We start from the raw sequence: 19,175 nt of genomic DNA, 5'->3' as shown, positions 1-19,175 counted from the left end.
CCTCGTGCTCGAGCACAGGAACCATTCAGCCCGACTCAACACCTGTTAAGCTTCCTGTCGAGAGGCGCTGCAACCTTTGGACACACGATGAGACTTTCTCGAAAGACGAAGTTGTTCTAAACCTGGACTTGTTCCCAGATGTCGAGGCAGGGGAGCTCATGGCTATCGTAGCCCTCAAGATAGACTCTGGATTCCGCGACTTTCAAGAAAAATTAGCTTTAAATAAACCAGATATTGATAGCGCAACAGCTACCGGACGGTTTGGAAGTTACATTTCGAACCAAGCTAGCCATGAACATCGTTGGAAAGGCTCTAAGCATGAAGCGGGCTTTGGTAAACGTTATTTGTTCCTTGCAAAAGATATGCCAAAGGAGCTGAAGTTGAAACAGCCCTCGTTGGAGGTATCCCTTGCTAAACCAATCGCTGATTTATTCAATTTGAAGCATCGTTCAAATGTACTACTATGCACAGTACGTTCTACAAACATTTCGCCCCAAATTCACTACTAATAATGATGGTCCACAGGCCGATTCAGCTACCAGTTCTGCGTCCCATGTGGAGATGTCGTTCAAAGATCAATACCTTGCTCGATCAGACATGTGGAGATTGACTGTGGGCGAAATGGTGGACAAGGCCGTCTACAAGGGACAAAAGATTTTGTTCATGGGTACCATCAAGGCACAAGTTACTTCTGTTTACATTGGTGGTCGAAAGGTGGAGTCTGCCTTCTTCTCGGCAACCACCAAACCAATTTTCCGGAGCGAGTCGGCGCGTTATGTGCTTTTCATTCAGATGTCAAGGGAGATGTGGGATTTTGACTCCGAAGGCTCAGGAGAAATAATGTTCAACAAAGTGGTGAATGGCTTTCTACCAGCATTGTTCAAAAAATGGGTACAGCTCAAAGTGAAGCATTTAGTCAGCATAGTCTTATTTACAAGAGTCGAGTACGACACTGGATTGGCTTCAGAATTAGCAAGATCATCCCACGACACCGCTTACCATACGGGCGTGCAGACTGATGGTAATAAGAAGCCATATAAGGATTTTTATCGAGTTGTAGTCAGTGAGATGGCCAGCGGAGAATGGACAACGATTCTCTATCAGTTGAAGCGCGAGTTTAAATTCTTTCGAAAAGATATCTCTATGCATCGGATTGAGTTAGTCACAGCCTCTGGGGCGCCGTTCTCAGCCACAAATAAAGGCACTCTTGGAACACGCATCGAGGCCGAGCCATCGCTTGCCATGCATGGAAATGTTCTCGAAGCAATCGATCTCGCATCGACCCAATTCGCACATGATTATATTGATCGAGACCTTGTTAGGACTGGAATATCCATCGTCGTTGTAACTCCCTGTGCTGGGCTCTTTGAAGTAGATTATGAAACTCTCCGAAAAACCACTGAAAGTCTCATTGGTAACGGCATCGGGATTGACCTAGTTTGTCTCCCAAAAATGCCACTGCACTCTGTGCCTCTTTTTCGATACAGAAATCCTAGATATGCTCCATTTCAAGAGGCATTACATTTCAAAGCTCTCCGCAGCGAGGACAGCACTCCGCGTCAGACAGCTCCTATTTTTGGAAGTTATTCATCCCTAAATGAATCGCTTTCGCCGCCTAAGGTTCGTGATAGAGCTTTTCAAAACCCATCGTTCAATAATCGACATGACCCTAGTGAGTGGAGCTATGCAATACCGCACTGGATTGATGTATCTTTTTGGACTGGGGCATCCCAAGATCTCCTATCTACTCATCCTCTAGCTGATTCGAGCTTCTTCAAAAAGCGAATAGCCGAATCCTCTAGCGATTTTGCAATACGTTGTAAGATGTACGAAATGGAAATGGCAAGTGTCATGGAGAATGCGATGACTGAGATTGCTGTTCCGCCTTTACAGCTAGATGCAGTCTTCCCTCAAATGGTAATTCAAGAATTACGTGAATCTGCCGGTCTAAAGAAACATCCTTATGCTTGGGAACGCGTGAAGCTGCAGTTCAGTCTCTCGGAATTTGTTAATGGGCCGTCAAAACCTATACTTGATCGACATGCTACCCAAGCCGAAAAGAAATTCGTGAGGGCACTTGATGCATACGACGTTAACCATTCTGAAATAATGGAAATTTTCAATGGGCCGCAACAGAAAAGTTCGAGTTCACCTTTCAAACCAGGAAGTGAGGAAACTGTGCGCAAGGTTTTTCCAAATGATTCTAAATTATTTGGTACCTCTTTCACCGATGATAGTCCAAATCCAAGAAGCACGAACATGCTCGCTGGAGAAAAGCTTGACAAGGAGAAACAAAGCTTGCAGAGAAATGATCCTGTGCTACCACGTAAGAGCAGTGTAAGTAATGCCATGCCTGCAACAAAAGCACCAGCTGTACGGCCCACAAAATTGAATCGACAAATTAGCCTTGGCAAGTATGGGTTTGGCATCGCCGCGCCTAAGGGTGTCGCAGCTGAATTACACACCGAGAATGCCAGTGCCGCGAAACCAGTTTCTACTACGTCGAAAGAATCTGATTCAAGGAAGAAATCTACTTTTACTATGACAAACCATCTGCTTAACGCTCCAGTAAACCAAGACCGACCGCCATCTTCGAATAGTGAAAGGTCAAAGATGAGGTCTGATAGCAGTTCCATCGAAAGCAAACGAACAATTGAGCTGGAGGCAGAGAAGAGTCCTTCGATACGCCCCATGACCATCAAAAGCGCACTTCAGTCTCTAGATTCAACAAACCAGTTCAAATCTAGATCCGTCTTGAGCTCTTTCTACGAAGGGAGCAGGGGTGATGAAGATGAAGACAGGAATTTGCAGCTGCAGAGAACCAATGACAATCAAAAACTCTGGAATTCGAAATTGCTAGCAAACGCTGTTCCGGAATTACCATCTACTTTATCTCCAACTACTGCCTTATCGCCATGGCTCAGTGTGCTGAATCCCTCCAATCCCACAGATACTGATGCAATGGGGAAAACCGTCTACAGAAGATGGCAACATGTTTTCCCTAAGCCAATCCGCACTAGAACAATGAAGTGGAAATCCCTCTGTTCCCCTGCATCTGTCCCATTGACGACTGAATCATTTCCAACAAAGTTTCAACTCGAAACTGAATATCAACAAAAGCCATACAATATCTCACAAAATTTCGAGGATGAGCTCAGCGAGGACCCGAACAATAGGGAAGACTTTCTGAGAGAGCTAATCAGCTTACGACTTTCCCAGGGTTTTCAGATCGTTATTGGTCCAGCTGTAGCTGAGGCATTTGGACAAAAATCGTTGAAGATCGCGAATGTGTTTGACCGTGATCGTATCGCCGAAGATGGAGCCAGCGTATTCATGTCAATGGGCAACATAATTCACCAATTATCATGCGTGAATGGTACCGAGGTTGAAGTTAATATGTTTGTCCGGAAACCAACAGCTTTGACTACACCTAGCCCAGGAACTTTGGATCCATCCGGGTACTATCCGGCAATTCAGACAACTCTGAGTGATACCTACGTATCTCGCAGAATGACATTAGGGCGGTCGAAGGATGAATATAATTGGAATTACGTAGATTCCTTCATTGCGGGTTTCGAAGACGACATGACCGAACATCTCCGATTCTGGCGTGCAAGGTTTGTGCTGATTCCTGTGGCGCGCCCAACTCAATCACGACGTGACAATATGAGAGGTGAGGACAATGAGGAGGAAGTCCGGCTAGAAGGTATCAGGAAGCTCACTCAAATGTGGCAAAGCCACAGATATGTTCCATCTTCAGAGAGACGTTTCCAGAGTCTTGCTTCTAGGAAAATAAAAGATTCCAATCCTCTCGATATCGTGTACAAGACTGAGGATCCATCCGTTGTTGTTAGCGCAGAACTCGAAACTTTACCTCTCGTTGAGAGTAGTGAAAATACCAGCAGACGTGGGCAGTTACTAGAAACGGATCGTTTTCGAAAATCAAAGCTTGATGTTGCCGCCTTGGCGGAAGCTATTCAAGCACCTGTCGAAAAGGGTGGTGTTCGCATGCAGAATAGAAGATGGCACTTTCGCCTTCATTACAACTGTTTCATTGGCTCGGATATGACGACCTGGTTGCTTGAGAACTTCGAGGACATTGAAGATCGTGATCAAGCGGTTGAGTTAGGCAACTTGCTTATGGTCGATGAGACTCATAGGCTGAGAGAGAAGGATCTTGGCAAAGACAGAGATAGAGATGCAGGAATATTTGTCCATGTTGAAAAACGTCATCCTTTCAGGGATGGACAATACTTCTATCAAGTTACTGGAGAATTTGCTAAACAGCGACCAGATAGTCGTAGTGGTTGGTTCGGTTCTCGAAGACGTGAAAATTCTGTGCCTTCGACACCGATGTCAGATGTCATGCCTAAAGACTCTCCACGGCCAGATAGAGCGAGATCTAGCTCCACGCAAGACGATAGTTCAAATGATTCAGGTGTGCAAACCCCAACAACAAATGGTGGGAAAAGACCCAAGGTCTCTCTAAGTAAAGTTATGAAGTATGATGTCGACCATCGAAAACGTTCTTATCGTCCCGAACTTATCAATCTTCACTATGATCGTCTTCATAATCCTGACAATTGTTACCACATTCGGATTGATTGGCTCAATGTTACAGCTAAGTTGATTGAAGATGCCATACACACGTGGGCAACAACTGCAGAACAACACGGCCTACGACTAGTCGAAGCACCAATTGGCGAGGCATGTTCTATTGCTTCAGTTCATCCATTCAGGAGCCCTTACTTGATCGAATTATCATTGCAGCCTCCGGATCAACAGCCACAAACATACTTTGATGTCAATTCATTCACCCCGCAAGTACAAACTGCCCAGTCTAATCGACATTATTACCAAAAAGCGATCATGAAAAAATTTAATTTCGTTCTTGATATTGAGGCAGCGAAGAACTTTCCAAGCAATGTTGATGTGACATATTCATGGGGACGACCTGATTATACCTATACCCAGTACATTCATAGATCCGGGGTTTTACTTGCTCAAATTACGGATGAAGGTAATTTTCTTCTTTTAGCGAATCGACTGTACAATAATAGGACGGCATCAGCTAGAGAGTCAGACAAATATATGAAAGTGGATCATACCGGCGTCACTCGGGTGGGACCGAGTCCAATAGCGAACAATGCCGGCATTGCCGCAGGCATATCTAGTCCATTTCAATCACCAATCCTACGCGCGGCCCATGCCCCTTCTCCTCTTCTCCGTGCGACTCACCCCCTCTCTCCTCCTTTACGGGCGACAGCTGATGTACTAGGTCCTTCTCTCCCCAATTCAAAATTAGCTACCACTTGTAGCATTAATCCCGACATCATCAAAGCTGAACTAGAAGAATTCTGTCACGATAGCTGGAAGTTGGAACTTTTTTATAAAGAAGTTTTTGAAAAAGTGACACCACCTCATGCGACGCCACCAACTCTAAGAAGCTCATACCCTGCTATGTATCTTGATTCGAATATCCCGACATTAGGACTACCGCCGGGGATTTTGGCGAGGGATGGCAGGGATAGCAGTCCGACACCGATGAGGTTGGAGCGGGTCCCAGGAATAGGGAGTAGTTTGCCGATTCTTGGGAGAAGACCCAGTGTGCAAATGAGTATTGGGACTAATGCGAGTGATACGTCGAGGCAGGAAAGTCCGAGGGGGAGTATAGCTGAAGGTTAATGTGTTTGAAAAATAATAGGTTGATACTATAAACTGTCCGCTGGAAATCATGGGGTTTTAGGACATCCGCTCATCAGGGGTATACGCATGTTATTGGAGTCGCGGGCATACCAATTTAGAATTTAAAGGTCACTTGCTGCGTAAATAGAAAGATCTATGGAACTGGCAAATAGCACTATCTATCAGTACCCAGACCCCGGCGCCATCATCATCCACTATGTGCCAGAACTGGGGGGAAGCGTTTGTAGAAAGTCAGCATTGGAACTACAATGGGTCGATGAAAAAGTCTGTGGATAATGAGGTCGAAGAAAATAAACATTAAGCTCGTCAGAAATGATCATTGTTTCAAGGAACCAAGAACAATGCGTATAGAAAATTTGGACAACGGTTGTAGGATAAGTATGGCAGAAGCTCAAACAGATTAAGGATGGGGAAAGAGGCGAGTACCCATTGGTAGATAAAATGGATGGAGGAGAATGAATGATAAAGAGGAAACAAGAATCACACTTCGCTTTACTTTCAATACCTTACTCCCAACTTCTAACTTCCAACTCCCAACTTCGCTCTAAACTCACTCACAAACTTCACTCACAAACTTCACTCACAAACTTCACTCACAAACTTCACTCACAAACTTCACTCACAAACTTCACTCACAAACTTCACTCACAAACTTCACTCACAAACTTCACTCCCAGGTACTCCATACCCATTAGGTTGGCCGATGCCCAGCTGGAAAATTTCAATCACATCAACCCTAACCCAAAAAGGAATAGCATGTTTTTTCAATGTCCATTGTCCACATTCTGTTTCTGATCTGATTTTATCGCGTAATTCTCCACCCCTTTCAGCTCCCAAAAACATACATCACTTATCAAAAAAAGGTGTGTGGTTACAACAACAACCGGCGTGATCCTGGCAGAGGAGGAAGAGGAGACAGAAGAGAAAGTAACCACAAAAATAATGGATCTAATAGATCATCGAGCCAAAATTGGCAGTACCAAATGGAGGTGCAAATTTTGAATTTGCAGGCTCAGTTACGAGCGCAGACTACGCTGACTGAAAACTAGCAGAATTCTGCTATGCAAAGAGAATTTCAATCATCATTAGCTGATCAATTCTAGGAGCGCTAGCAGTCCAAAGTGCCTGCTCGGAATCTTGCTATGCAAGGGGGAGTTCCGTCTTCAGTTTTTCTGGATTTGGAGCCCTGTCTGTTCAAGGCGGCTTCTCAAAATCGGGAAGCCCCGCCACCTCCAGTTGATCAATTTCCACAAAATAAATAACAGTCCAACTCGCCGATGCAAAATCAAGAGATACCATGCAGCAGGAGAGAAATGAACAACAATTGTGTGAACGCAGATGCGGCAATTGTGGCTGACTGGGCATATTTTGAAGAAGTGCATGGGCCTAGTGACGCAGTCTGGTCATATCGATGGATGTCCACTATGCAACACGGCGCAGCATACGTTTATACAATGAACCGATCCAAAAGTCAAGTTTAATAACGGTGAGCTTCGGCATTTACTACTCCAATGCAGGGATAATGGTTCACCCCTGAGATTTCCGAAGGATTTTCGCACAGAATAGTTGTGGCAGCTTGAACTTGACCGCGCTGAGCAGGCTAATGAAGAGCCGTCTCGCCCTTGGTCCGTGGAGTTCGCAAAAAGGTATCAAGAAGAAAACCTACATTATGTATTGGAAGAAGAGCTTTCTTTACGAAAATGTGATGAGGGATTCCTCGTGGAATGAAAAGAATGGGGTATCATCGTTCCAGGAGATCGAATTGTTGGAAGTGTACAGACAATAGGAATCGCAGTCGCTCTCGTCCACCGGATCGACGCCAAAACAGATATCTCATGCAAAGCCGTGATGCTCGGTTTGATAGATTGGGAGTGGGTTTGTCTTCGTCGGACTTGATTACCAGGGATGTAGATGGTGCTATTTCATCGCGTCTCACATTCAGACAAGGAAGCAGCTCTAAAGAGAGTTTCGGTGCATCTTAATGTTCTATGGAGGATGAATCGTCAACAGGATATGGGCAGAATTTTGAAGGAGAAACTCGAGACCGAGGTCATGATTCAGAGGGAAATTGAGAGATAAGGGGGTGGTAGTGGGTGAGTGAGTAGGGCTGGCAATATGTCTAATATTGTTAGATTGATAGGTACGGCTGTGATGATTGCATGGGAATGTCTTTTATAGCTCATAAATATGGAGTTTATAATACATTACTATTCTATGGACTTTAATTTAGTGATTCTTCAAGCTGTCCCCGCACCGCACTTGTCAATTGCAATGACCATGAGAATGAAGAATTAAGTCTAGTACCCTACTTTTGGACCACCCCTCTTTTGGACCACCTTTTTATAGAGCTTCGTGCTCAAGATCAATCATTTAGTATACTCTACTATTAGTTACGAATTGCATCATTGTCATTACTTAAGTCCTTGCTTGACGCCTAGTTATAAACCACCTCGAGAGCCTAGAGAACTTCCACGTGATCTAGACGGCAAACCTCGTAACAACGTACTGCCGACAACAACAGGGGGATTCTCCTGAAGGACTGGTATTTCTCTTCTTCTTCATAGCCTACTTGCTAATATTGTATTTAACCTTTAAGTCTCTCCTTCTCCGCTTTTCCGAGTCGTGCGTTACCGCTCATTGTGTGAAATTTTACTCTGATAGTAATATACATTACTTTAATATTCCTTCTTTACGGAAAACAAAGCATGGGAACTTAAAAGAAAGGACATGGAAATAGTGCACGGGGCTAATCAATGTTCTTAAATTTCATAGTATTCAAAATATATATACATTAATAAAAGAACAAGAATAAGAATATATAATATTTCACTTCAATTCTCATATAAATAAAATTACAAGCATAAACAAACAACCTAAACGCCATCCATCCTATATCCCCAATAAGCCGGGTCCGTAGACTCACCGGACGATAATCCGCGCCGTACCCAATGCTCGCTTTGCTTATACATATGCAATAATCCCCAAAACTCCTTCCAAATGCCCAGTTTTGTTTTTTGAACGCCAGGATGTATGCCCGTGACTATGCCCGCCTTCCCATATACCATGCCATGCCATGCCCATATGCTGTGCCCATATATATATGTATGCTATCTAATGCTCATATGCCCGCCTATACCGATGTAAGATATGTACCGTCATTAATTAATCATATACCGGCTGTTTCCCAGTCTTCCATCCATCCATCCATCAATATTCTTTCATTTCTCGTTATTTCTGGAATCCTCGATGTTCGTATCAGGCGTTTTGCTCTTTTCTCGATTCTCTTCCGATGACAATCTCACTTGTTCGAGTTCCTCCATGGAAATTGAAAATTCCTCCTGCACAGGCGACATGGCCGTTACTCCGGCCACGAATCCAATAGTTCCTAATCCATCTGCCCCCTCAACATCCCACCAACTCCTGGCACTTCTCCCTCTATCCACCGTCAACCCATTACTCGCCTGCGCCTCGAATCTCCTCTGCGCAAGCTCCTCATCTCTTCTCTTATATGCCTGTCTCGCCTCCCTAGCCATTTCGTTTCTCGTCTTTCCTGGTCCATGTCCCTGTCTCTCCTTCCCTTTCCCTACAAAAATAATCCAAAACTTTAAACTCCCGAAAAAACTCCCGCTGGTTCCGGGGATATGTTTCCATGGTTTTTCTCGGGTGGAAAATAACCAACAATCTACTGCACCCTGTCCACAAATAAAGACTGTGCTTAATGCACTGAGTGCAAAAGGTGGATTAACTGCGAAATGATCGTTGAATTGAAGAATGTGAAAGATAAATGGTATGAGCCACATTCCTAAGTAAACTAAAGGGTAGATAAAGAGAAAACGGAGTTGGCGACGGATTTTTTCCCGAGTACGTATCATTTCTGATACAGCGAAACCTTGGCCATTAGGATTAGGAAGATGCATATCGTAAAAGGATCCTCGTTCTCCTGATTGAATTTGATGCTGAAGAACAGTTGGTGGTACGTAGAAGGAAATATTTGAGTCGAAAGATAATCGTCGGGAAAAACTATCTCGCCAGGTACTTCGAAACTGAGGTGCGGGCAATGGATTGTGTGTTTGTTGTGGCATGGGGAGTGCTGTAGTCATCATCTCTGATATGGGTTGTGATGTTGAGGCTCTAGCATATGAGTCGGTAGAAATCTCGGATGGAGGAGATGTGGAGTGAGCTCGATTATGAGAGTGGAACACTGAGGTCCACATGAATTTGTGAGCGTGGTTCCTCATATTTGCAATCGAACTTAAAGTTGATGCCGATCGTTTCCTTCCTTCAGCAATATATATAGCGGCAGGGCGTCTTGGTTCATTGGTAAGTCCATTGAGAGAAAGAGGTGGAGGCGGTATACTCCTTCGTACATGGCTTCGTCGAGTCCTTTCAGTCGAATCAAAACTATCTTGAGAACGGGTATTCTCAAATCCACGGAACCTAAATCGAACATAGTAATATATCGAAGCATATACAGTGAGAATTGTGACAAAAATAATGTAGCGAGGAATCCAACCCAAAGCCAGTTGATACCAAAAAGGTCGTACTGGTAAATAACAGTATGTTCCTTGGGCAACATAAGCTTCACGATTATTAACAAAAGCAAGAGATGCTGCTAATAACGGAAACAATATCCAAATGGTGTATGCGATCTTACGATATGGATAGAGACCCCCTTCACCAGCCGAGGATTTAGGTTTAAAAATATATAATGCGGTATGTACGGCAACCATCAGGACTGAAATATCTGTACTCGAGTTAATGAATGTTGATATACCCACGGAATAGTATATCGAACCTGAAGCTTCAATACCGACAGCCAGAAAAAATCCACTAATTTGACAAAATTTAGAATTATCTGCTACAGGACCATGTAGAAAGACAACGATTGGAAAGACCATAAACCATAAAGCTTTGAACATATCACTTTGAATTAACAGCATGATAAGACTAATCGGGTTATCAGTGCATGAACATAAATGGAGGGGTAGATGTAGATGGGTGGGTTATCCTTACTCATGTCTGAATGAACGTCTCATTCTCACGAACCAATAAAACGCTAGCAGTGAAGAAGCAACACTGACAGTTGAAAAAGTCAATGCAAGTTTTTGGGAAAGGTATCCTTCTGACTCGGATATATTTTGTCCTTGATTTGTATTATCTCCAATACTCCGGGGAGAATTTGGAAGCATGCTTCTTGCTATGAGTACTGGAAGAGGCGCCATTGGGAATATGGCATCTGGGTCTTTCGTCTGAAATTGAGGGGGAGGGGAGGATGGAGGGGAATTTCGTTTATTTTATGGATCGGGCTTTTCCTTCCAACTTCTAAATTCCTCCAACATGATCACCAGCGTGGTTTTACACCATTATCGTGATATCCTGTATATGCTTTCGAGGTTGTTTTATATCGTATGTCGTACAAAGATTGGTCGCACAGGAACGTTAACGTCAAAAGTATGGATAGCTCGTAGACTTGGAGTAATGTGCCGAAACCGAAACTGTCGATGTATATATTCCGAGACTGGTGAATGTATTGCAGTACTTTCTCAAGATGATATACGTTTTCTTCGTGAAATTTAATCGGCGGTTGGCGTAGTGGGTATTTGAATTCCTTCTTAAAAGGCTGGTCGGAAAGGTGGGCGAAAGAAGCGGTAAAAGGTTCTCTTGGGTTGGATTTGTGCATATACTCTCCTATTATGAGAAAGTATTTCGTATTTTTGGAAAGGAAAAAGTGTAAAAGAAGGTAAGAACATCAAGTGCATCCAATTGTGAAGTATGTATAATGATTGCATGTGGTGAAGTGCCTGCAGATAGCAATTGAGACTTTGTTCCATATTGAGATGTGTAATTGTTGGGTTTTTTTCACTCCCATTTAGCTGTCGATCATTTGAATCCAACACGAGGAGAATGATTGACGCCGACCTACGGTATGATGGAGCACCTGACTACTTACAACTATTTAAACCAAGACCTTCCTCATAGCCTTTGAGGGCCATTTAGATGAAGCGGGTATTGGGAAGTTTGGAGCCATTCATTTGAAAAATCCGAAAGCTATGTAGATCGGTAATATCAATAGTTTCCCCAAATATTTGTTTGGGAAGAAAAGCAAGTCATGTAAGGGAAAGCATGCGCGCAACGCGGCACTGTAGTGATTTAGGTCCTTTAGAGTCCGGTTTCCAAAGCTCACCGAGTATAATAAATGATACACTCTTTCCACGTTATGGTATTCGGATCAATGAACCTGTTCTCCTCCTGTCGCTATCTAAGCCCTGCCCTGCTTCCAACATGCATAAAAATTCGCGATGACGACTTGACTAAGCATCGAGTACGGTCTTATTATCGAGAAATCCATAAAAGATCCCATCCCCACTGTCGATGCTTTTCTCTGAAATGAGTTCGTAGGGGCTGTGTGGTTCCGCTACAAAAGTTTACAGCCACCAAAATACTTTACCGAACTTCTACCCCGATGCTGCACGGTTCATGAAAGGGTTGAAGTGAAGTTTTTTTTATCTCCGATTGTCAGGGGTGCATTGGATTGGAGTAGAAAAGCAGTTTGAGCCCTGGGAGTTTGACAAAGGTCCACGAACACGAATCCAAGAAAAATATAAGCTTCCACATTCAAGTATCTAATCAATATCCTTATCGGCAAAATCTTGGAAGCGTAACTGGGATACACAGATCCAGATCATAAATCATCTGATATTCGTACATGATATTACACCACCAACACCACCTAATCCCACATCCATCACGAGCGATGATATAACATAAACACATTTCCCATGATGTTCATCATTCGCCAACTCGAACACCTCATCAGCCGGGAGGCACCAGGTGGATTTTTCCAAGCTCATGTGGCCATGGCATTGGAATGAAAATCCTGAAAAACTTCTTCATAATTTGCGCCCATCACCCGCAAGTTCCGTTCACCGACACTGTTCGATCCTTTCCCTGCCCAACTAAAGTGGACAAGTTCGCGTGAAAGAGAAAAGAGTTTGTCGTGAAAACAACGCAACATCTGACCTTGACCGATTTTATGCAGTTCAAATGCTCCTAATGCACTGCGACCCCGCATGGATATTTTCATATCCTTGGACGCGCCGAATCGAAGGATCGTGAGGAGATTAGTATTAAATGGGTCCATCACGTGAGCGATATCTCCTCACCGAGTTGATGAAGGATGCAGAATCTAGATTCTCCGCAGGAATTCCAGATTCTGAGCCGTTTTTTGTCTCACGAACAAATATGTATGACTCGGCAATCTTCTCATGTTGTATGTATCAAGACGTCTTGACTTTCAGATGGATGTGGTTCGTGTGCTTTCCCAATTTGATTAAAACTATATGGAACCTCCATCAAACTGCTGGCGAATCGTGATGATCGTGGCGATACCCGTTCTTCGGTGATGAAAGTACTTGAACTTGCTCGATGGGTTTGATATGTTCTATCCGACTGCCGGGTTAGGCGAGCTGAACCTCGTTTTAAGTATGATCCCATGCTCAAGCTTGCTTCGTCAAAATCCATATCTCGAGTATCATAAGTATGGTAAGATCGATGATAATACGAGGGTGGATTAGACGATTGTCCAAATGACGATCTCTGATTTGACGATTGAAAACTTAGATATGATAACGGAAGCATCCTTCTGGATTTTTTCATATCATCAGTTATTTCTATTGTTTCAGCCATGGGATCCGTTATATCCCCAATGCTGAAAGATTGTTCGGGTTGTTTGGTTTCTACTTGAAATGGATGTGTTTTAATCGTAGTAGGATTGTGATCTGATAATCTGTATAAACTTTCATCCGAAGGACGCGTCCAATGCCCGAACAGAGATGGAAGAAATTTGCAGAAAAATGGCTTCGTCGCCGGTAGTGCGGTACATATCTAGGGTTACCAAGGTCAGTACCATAGATTAACTGGAGTGAGAAGACAGCAGAGCTAAGGTGAGGAGGGTCTTACTGTCCCTATGAATAGATTCAATACACTGGATATCCATAATGGGTACGAAAACCAAGTTCTATCATAAGATGCAAATACTGCGTATATGTAATATATTCTGACAACACCCGCAGCACAGACAACCAAGCCAGCAGCGAAGAGAAGACAGAGCATAAATTGTTGGCGGAAGGGTATGGGAAGGCTAAATACCGTAGGTATCGGTAGAAAGAAAACAAAGAAATCGGTGCAAGTATTGATTACAGCGCTGGAAAGTCAGAGAGCTAGTTCGTCGACACATATTTGAGCTGAGTAGGTTACGTTCCAGTTGTCTGTCACAGGGGTATTGTTATATTAGCACGTTTCGATATCATCCAGTCATTGTAACCATACCTGCAATTGTTGATGATAACCACGTCAAAAGCGATTGCTTCACATGCCACTATTGCAATCATCGCAATGGATAAATTTTTGAGTAAACCTGTTCCTCTAGACATGACCCGCATTACCAAGATGAGCAGAGAGATCTTTGTGAGTGCAACAGCGAGTCCAAATAAACATTCTAACACCATGTTCAACTTAAGTCCAAACTCAGCATAATCTGGTGTGATATCCCAAACATGACGATTCCATTTCCAACGTTCCTGAGCGAGAAGTGCAAGAATAGCGCATGCTGAAGTTGGAACGACGGAGATTAATAGAAATACATCATCAACTCCAAAATGTTTGGATAGATATAGCCGAGTAAAGGTCCGAAGGCCAACCACAATGTACACAACGGGAAGAAAAATAACGGTGATTATAAGAAGTGCAGGTCCTCTAGTTACCGGGTCGATGTAGTTAGGTTGTGGAAGGGCAGATAGGACTTGAGGCGAAGGAAGTTGCATATTGGAGGATCGTTAATTATTGAGCCAGCAATGAAGTAATTCTAATGCTACCTGCTCGGCGAGGGAGGAAAAGAGAAATGACTTTAACTTAATATCAGCGCAGTTCACATCATAGCTTGGACCCAGTCTCCTATGTGAAATTGTCTTGCATCTTAAAAGATCTATGACTTTGCGTTAGAAGGCCGAGAACCATGTTTTACCGGATCTTCGGTTGATAAGATGAGATAATTCACGATAAATTCGCAGATGAACGGGTCTATCAATAGCAGGATGAAAATTAGTTCATCTACCGGTAGGGGTTTTACGAACGCTCAGATGTTATTCGGGATACTAAACCCGTCGGGACATAGGTTGCTCATAAGTGTGAGTGCTCGGATAGTTTGAATGAAGAGTTTCATCAGGAGGGGAAACTCTCTTTAACCATATGAACTAAACATGGTTGAAAATAGAAATTGAACAGAGCTCATCCATCCGACAAAGTTTTAGCTTTCCTTGAGGAGTAGAGCTGATCAGGAGAATCGACGGACTCGAAATTGACACTTTCTAAAGTGGAAATTAGGGTTCATCTAGTGAGTACTTCTACTGTCACTAGAAGCCTTATGAAATGACAAGTTCTTGAAACTCAAGAGAAGAAGCAAAAAGAAAAATCGAGTGGGTGATTGGCGGACTTGAGGGAGATTGCAAGGTCTCGAAGCTGTCTGTGCATTATTATGTAAGCCAAACTAGGAAAACCACCTCGATAGCCAGTCTAGCATATGACATATCCAGCTTCCGTAGCACGAGAACCTTGGTCAGATGAGGAAGTGTAGCAATGGTATCTCAGCGTCGATAGATTTGCAGTTTCATTCCCACCAACGCTCCATGACTCTGAAATTTAGGGGTCCATTAAGTCATAAGCTTCTGCACGGTATACTCTGCATCATTGCGCAGCTGCAAATTGCAACTTGGCAGCTATTACAATCAACCTAGCATGGATAGTCGCCATGGCAATTTAAGGTCCTCAAAGTACGGAAGTCCACGGAGTATGAACTCATGGTACTAGTACCTCGTTCTGCAAACGCGAAAAGGCCACTCATGAGTCACATGATTAGTGCATTGGCATCACTTGATAAGTTACATCTGTTGCTATGTGGGAAAGCAGTATTGGGATATATTGAACTTTTCTACGATGGTAGTTAATGCAACAGTACTTCTGTACGCTTAAATCGCTTTGAGAGTGAAAAGTTCAGATCACATGACCTGGTTTTGACATCAAGCTACCTAGTTTATTGCGAAGTATTGTGCTATAAAGAGCCAGAATAATGAGAGAGTATTCAGCGGCTGACTCTTCGTTCAGATGTCGTGAAACTACGTATCAATCGATTAAGAAAAATAATAAAATGCACACGGTGCTATTGTGGCAGGAGTCCTTGAAGCAGATCAGTAGCCGTCAATAGCTGACAACGTGGACTGCTTGTATCAAATAACATACGAAAAAGTTCTAAAAGCTTTCAAAGTAAGAGAGACTTGTAGTTTACAACACCTTTGAAAAATTACAATATGGAAGAAGACACGTCCTCGACGCAAGTCAAACATAACCTTTACGAGGATGTATTACATACGATTAAAATAATATCTTCTTCAAGCCAAAGCTACAAAACAAGGGTCCATGATGAGTTTCGTTCATCATACGAGCTCTTCTACAACCACTCACGATACAAGAATTTCCCAGAATCTCGTAGAAAATAGCCTCGACTGTACTGTAGGGGCACCGTCGGCATTCCGTGGACATAACTTCGGCATATTATACGCTAGTTACCATGAGAAAAGTTTTGTTGGTATGCAAGAGACTTTACACGCCTCATCAACGCATGTACTAAGACGCGATCTCATATTTCAGCAACCGCCGATGGAGGGCAAGGATACAAGACACGGCGAAAATACAAAATGACAAGACATGGATCCTCAGCGGAGAACACCAATGCCATCTGAAGAAGTGAAAGAGGGCATGAGACACAGTATGGCTGATCTTAGTACAACTATGTCATCACCAAGAGATGGAGTGGCTCGCAGTTATGGGAGGATTTTAACCCAAAGACCATACTACACAAGATTGATTCTTATCGATGGCGCAATGCCATTCTTTCAGACGGCGGAATGCTGTGTTTCATGGATGCAGTATCTTTATCGAGAGGAATTCTTGATACTCGGTTAATGCTTATTTATATGGCATAAAACCATTCAAAAGGTGGAAACCTTGGCAAGTGGAATCCTTGATAATGGCATATTCTATGGATATAAGGTCCTCTCAAGAGCAATTCTTTATACTGGTGATGGAATGCCAGAATACTATTCATAACAATGAAAGATCCTTGGCGGGTCTATGGTCCCTGCCAAATTCATGTACATACTCGATACTAGATAGTTAACACGCAATGTCAAGTGACTGGTTTGACTCTTTACGAGTATTTAAAGTGGATTATTTGGATTCGGAGATTTTTTATTATATGAATGATTACTCCATCCGGATCCAGTCCTTCATACTCTCTAATCCTATTGTAAGCGCGTCCAACTAAGCTCACAAGCAACCCACCCTTTCCTTCCAATCCGCCTATACCCACGTAAATATAACCTCCATCCGACATCTTTCCAATTTTCCTGGCGTTTCAATCACACTTTCAAACTCTAACTCTATATCAAAGTGCCGCTGCTTCCGTTACAGAAATTGCTGGCGTCACGATAATTACAACCACATCGAACGCTATCATACACGCGTACGAAAGCGAAAACGGTTATCTACCCAAAGCGGAACACGTCATCAGTGTGATAAATAAGACAAGAGAAGATATTATGAACAATCCAAGTCCAGCGCAGAGAGCAACTGGTCTCCAAACACATAAACGAGGTATATTCTGTAGATCTATACTAGTACTTGCTTACAGAAGATCATCACATAATTCATTTTTGAAGCAGCTTGAAAGCGCACACTTCATATATTGGTGTGATAATCTTAATTTTTCTATTCCCTTAACACCTCTATTTATACAGTCCATCGTTCATGGCAGGAGTATAGAAAGATATTAAAGTCCTTCATGATGGGAAACAAGTAGCTGAGCACAGTGCATCATTTAGGTAGACTCAAGAATCATATCGATATCTATATCATGATCAATACATAGATAGATACCCCAGGTAACCAACATCTAATAAAAAGCCATGCCATCCAATCAGGCCATTACTCTCCGAAGTCCTTGATTTTGAATTCGCTTGGCGATATAGCTTGAGATGAATGCCAATGTGAATATGAATACAAATATATCAATCCATATCATAACATAGCAAAAACTACACCTCATACCCACTCTGCCCAACATCCGCCTCGAGATCTTCCAAGTAAACACCTTGAGAAACCAGAAGCCCAGAAGACCATAGCACACAAAGAAAAGTCTAAGATAATCGATATCATCGAGCAGCTCATACATATCATGATGAACACTAGGAGAGAATGACATATTTATCCGTCTACAAGTAAGCTAACTTTAAGCGTAAATAAAAGATTACCCACTGGTGGATTTCCCAAAACAAAACCAGCAATGAAAGAAAAGAAAATAGACATGAAGCGAAATAAGGATGTAAAACTACCTGTCAAAAGTTCAAAACTAAGATTACAATAATTTCTGAATCCACACAATCAATCTTCCATACACATAGAGTATCCGCACTTCCACTATTCCCACTAAGTTAACATAAACACAATAAATAAGATAAATCTTACATAACTCCAAAAAGTATTTCAAGAATCAAATCCGCATACCATCCCAACCTGCACAATCCTAACCTCCACCCCAACATCCTTCCCCATCTTCTCCATCTCAGTCTTATCAAGAACCCCCCTCCCATCAAATATCCACCTCGGAGCTTTCATTCCCACGATAATTTTTTTCCAGTCGATAGTTTGCGCTTCTTTTGTATGTAATCTTATCTTCATATTATACCTCTGCTCGCTTTGCTCGCTCCACTTGCATTTCGGGCAATTTTCCTCGCAGGTTGGTTCGGGATATAATATTCCTAGTGGATCGTCTTTCTCTAAATTAGAATGAGACGTTGATGATATGTAGTTTCGTAGATTTAATAAATCGATTTCTGATGGATGATTTGGAAATGGTCTTGGATCTTCTAGTTTCGAGGTTGCGTTTGTAGGAGATGTTTCTAGTTCCCTACAAATTAGTACTGCATCTGCCTCTTCACACGCAGTGTACAAATTCTCTTCGACTATTGCTCCCTCAAACCCATTCAATTCCTCCCTCAGTATCTCACTCCCACACCCATCATCCCAAACCACAATAAATTCCGGTCGTTCCTCTATCAACATTCTCACCACCTCCCCCGCCAAACTCTCCCTCACATCCCCTGTTCCCCTCTTAAAAGCATACCCCAAAACCACTATCTTCTTCCCCCTCAAACCACCCCCCAAAGCCCTCACAATCCCCTCTACCCACCTCCGTCTCTGCCACTCATTAACCGCAAAACACCATCCCAATACCTCACCACTTCATGCAATCCCCAATTTCTCTGCTAAGAACATCAAACTCTTTAATATCCCTCCCAAAGCAACTACCTCCAAATCCTATGCCGCTTTCAAGTATTTATCCCCAATTTCTAGAATCC

At 42.9% G+C, this 19,175-nt stretch overlaps 8 protein-coding genes across 8 annotated transcripts in view; 4 read left to right on the top strand and 4 right to left on the bottom strand.

Moving 5' to 3' along the window:
• Positions 1 to 158: 158 nt before the first annotated feature.
• On the top strand, positions 159 to 5,685 carry SS1G_08244 (hypothetical protein; the record flags this gene model as incomplete). The annotated part of the gene is made up of 3 exons (XM_001590454.1): positions 159 to 470; positions 526 to 5,020; positions 5,279 to 5,685. 3 exons carry the CDS (start codon positions 159 to 161, stop codon positions 5,683 to 5,685), a joined length of 5,214 nt encoding a protein of 1,737 aa, XP_001590504.1.
• A 3,239-nt stretch (positions 5,686 to 8,924) lies between these two features.
• Positions 8,925 to 10,928, bottom strand: SS1G_08243 (hypothetical protein; the record flags this gene model as incomplete). Its single annotated transcript, XM_001590453.1, has 2 exons — positions 8,925 to 10,653; positions 10,720 to 10,928. 2 exons carry the CDS (start codon positions 10,926 to 10,928, stop codon positions 8,925 to 8,927), a joined length of 1,938 nt encoding a protein of 645 aa, XP_001590503.1.
• A 1,560-nt stretch (positions 10,929 to 12,488) lies between these two features.
• SS1G_08242 (predicted protein) lies at positions 12,489 to 12,822 on the top strand (the record flags this gene model as incomplete). Its single annotated transcript, XM_001590452.1, has 2 exons — positions 12,489 to 12,537; positions 12,677 to 12,822. The coding sequence occupies 2 exons, from the start codon at positions 12,489 to 12,491 to the stop codon at positions 12,820 to 12,822; spliced, it is 195 nt and encodes a 64-aa protein (XP_001590502.1).
• Positions 12,823 to 13,559: 737 nt separating this feature from the next.
• On the top strand, positions 13,560 to 14,241 carry SS1G_08241 (hypothetical protein; the record flags this gene model as incomplete). The annotated part of the gene is made up of 3 exons (XM_001590451.1): positions 13,560 to 13,582; positions 13,779 to 13,855; positions 14,066 to 14,241. 3 exons carry the CDS (start codon positions 13,560 to 13,562, stop codon positions 14,239 to 14,241), a joined length of 276 nt encoding a protein of 91 aa, XP_001590501.1.
• Positions 14,242 to 16,396: 2,155 nt separating this feature from the next.
• Positions 16,397 to 16,495, bottom strand: SS1G_08240 (predicted protein; the record flags this gene model as incomplete). The annotated part of the gene is made up of 1 exon (XM_001590450.1): positions 16,397 to 16,495. One exon carries the CDS (start codon positions 16,493 to 16,495, stop codon positions 16,397 to 16,399), a length of 99 nt encoding a protein of 32 aa, XP_001590500.1.
• Positions 16,496 to 17,018: 523 nt separating this feature from the next.
• Positions 17,019 to 17,762, top strand: SS1G_08239 (predicted protein; the record flags this gene model as incomplete). Its single annotated transcript, XM_001590449.1, has 3 exons — positions 17,019 to 17,065; positions 17,210 to 17,412; positions 17,722 to 17,762. 3 exons carry the CDS (start codon positions 17,019 to 17,021, stop codon positions 17,760 to 17,762), a joined length of 291 nt encoding a protein of 96 aa, XP_001590499.1.
• Positions 17,763 to 18,300: 538 nt separating this feature from the next.
• SS1G_08238 (hypothetical protein) lies at positions 18,301 to 18,879 on the bottom strand (the record flags this gene model as incomplete). Its single annotated transcript, XM_001590448.1, has 1 exon — positions 18,301 to 18,879. One exon carries the CDS (start codon positions 18,877 to 18,879, stop codon positions 18,301 to 18,303), a length of 579 nt encoding a protein of 192 aa, XP_001590498.1.
• A 180-nt stretch (positions 18,880 to 19,059) lies between these two features.
• SS1G_08237 (hypothetical protein) overlaps positions 19,060 to 19,175 on the bottom strand; it is a gene marked incomplete at both ends in the record, with an annotated part of 1,288 nt that continues 1,172 nt past the window's right edge. Inside the window, one exon of the mRNA XM_001590447.1 lies at positions 19,060 to 19,134. Within this exon, the coding sequence (XP_001590497.1) occupies positions 19,060 to 19,134 (75 nt within the window). The remainder of the gene's footprint in view (positions 19,135 to 19,175) is intronic.

Source organism: Sclerotinia sclerotiorum, genomic scaffold (genome assembly GCF_000146945.2).
Source record: "Sclerotinia sclerotiorum 1980 UF-70 scaffold_11 genomic scaffold, whole genome shotgun sequence".
NCBI classification, from domain to species: domain Eukaryota; kingdom Fungi; phylum Ascomycota; class Leotiomycetes; order Helotiales; family Sclerotiniaceae; genus Sclerotinia; species Sclerotinia sclerotiorum.
Note: the sequence above shows the minus strand (reverse complement) of the source record. Positions and strands in the feature narration are given on the sequence as shown.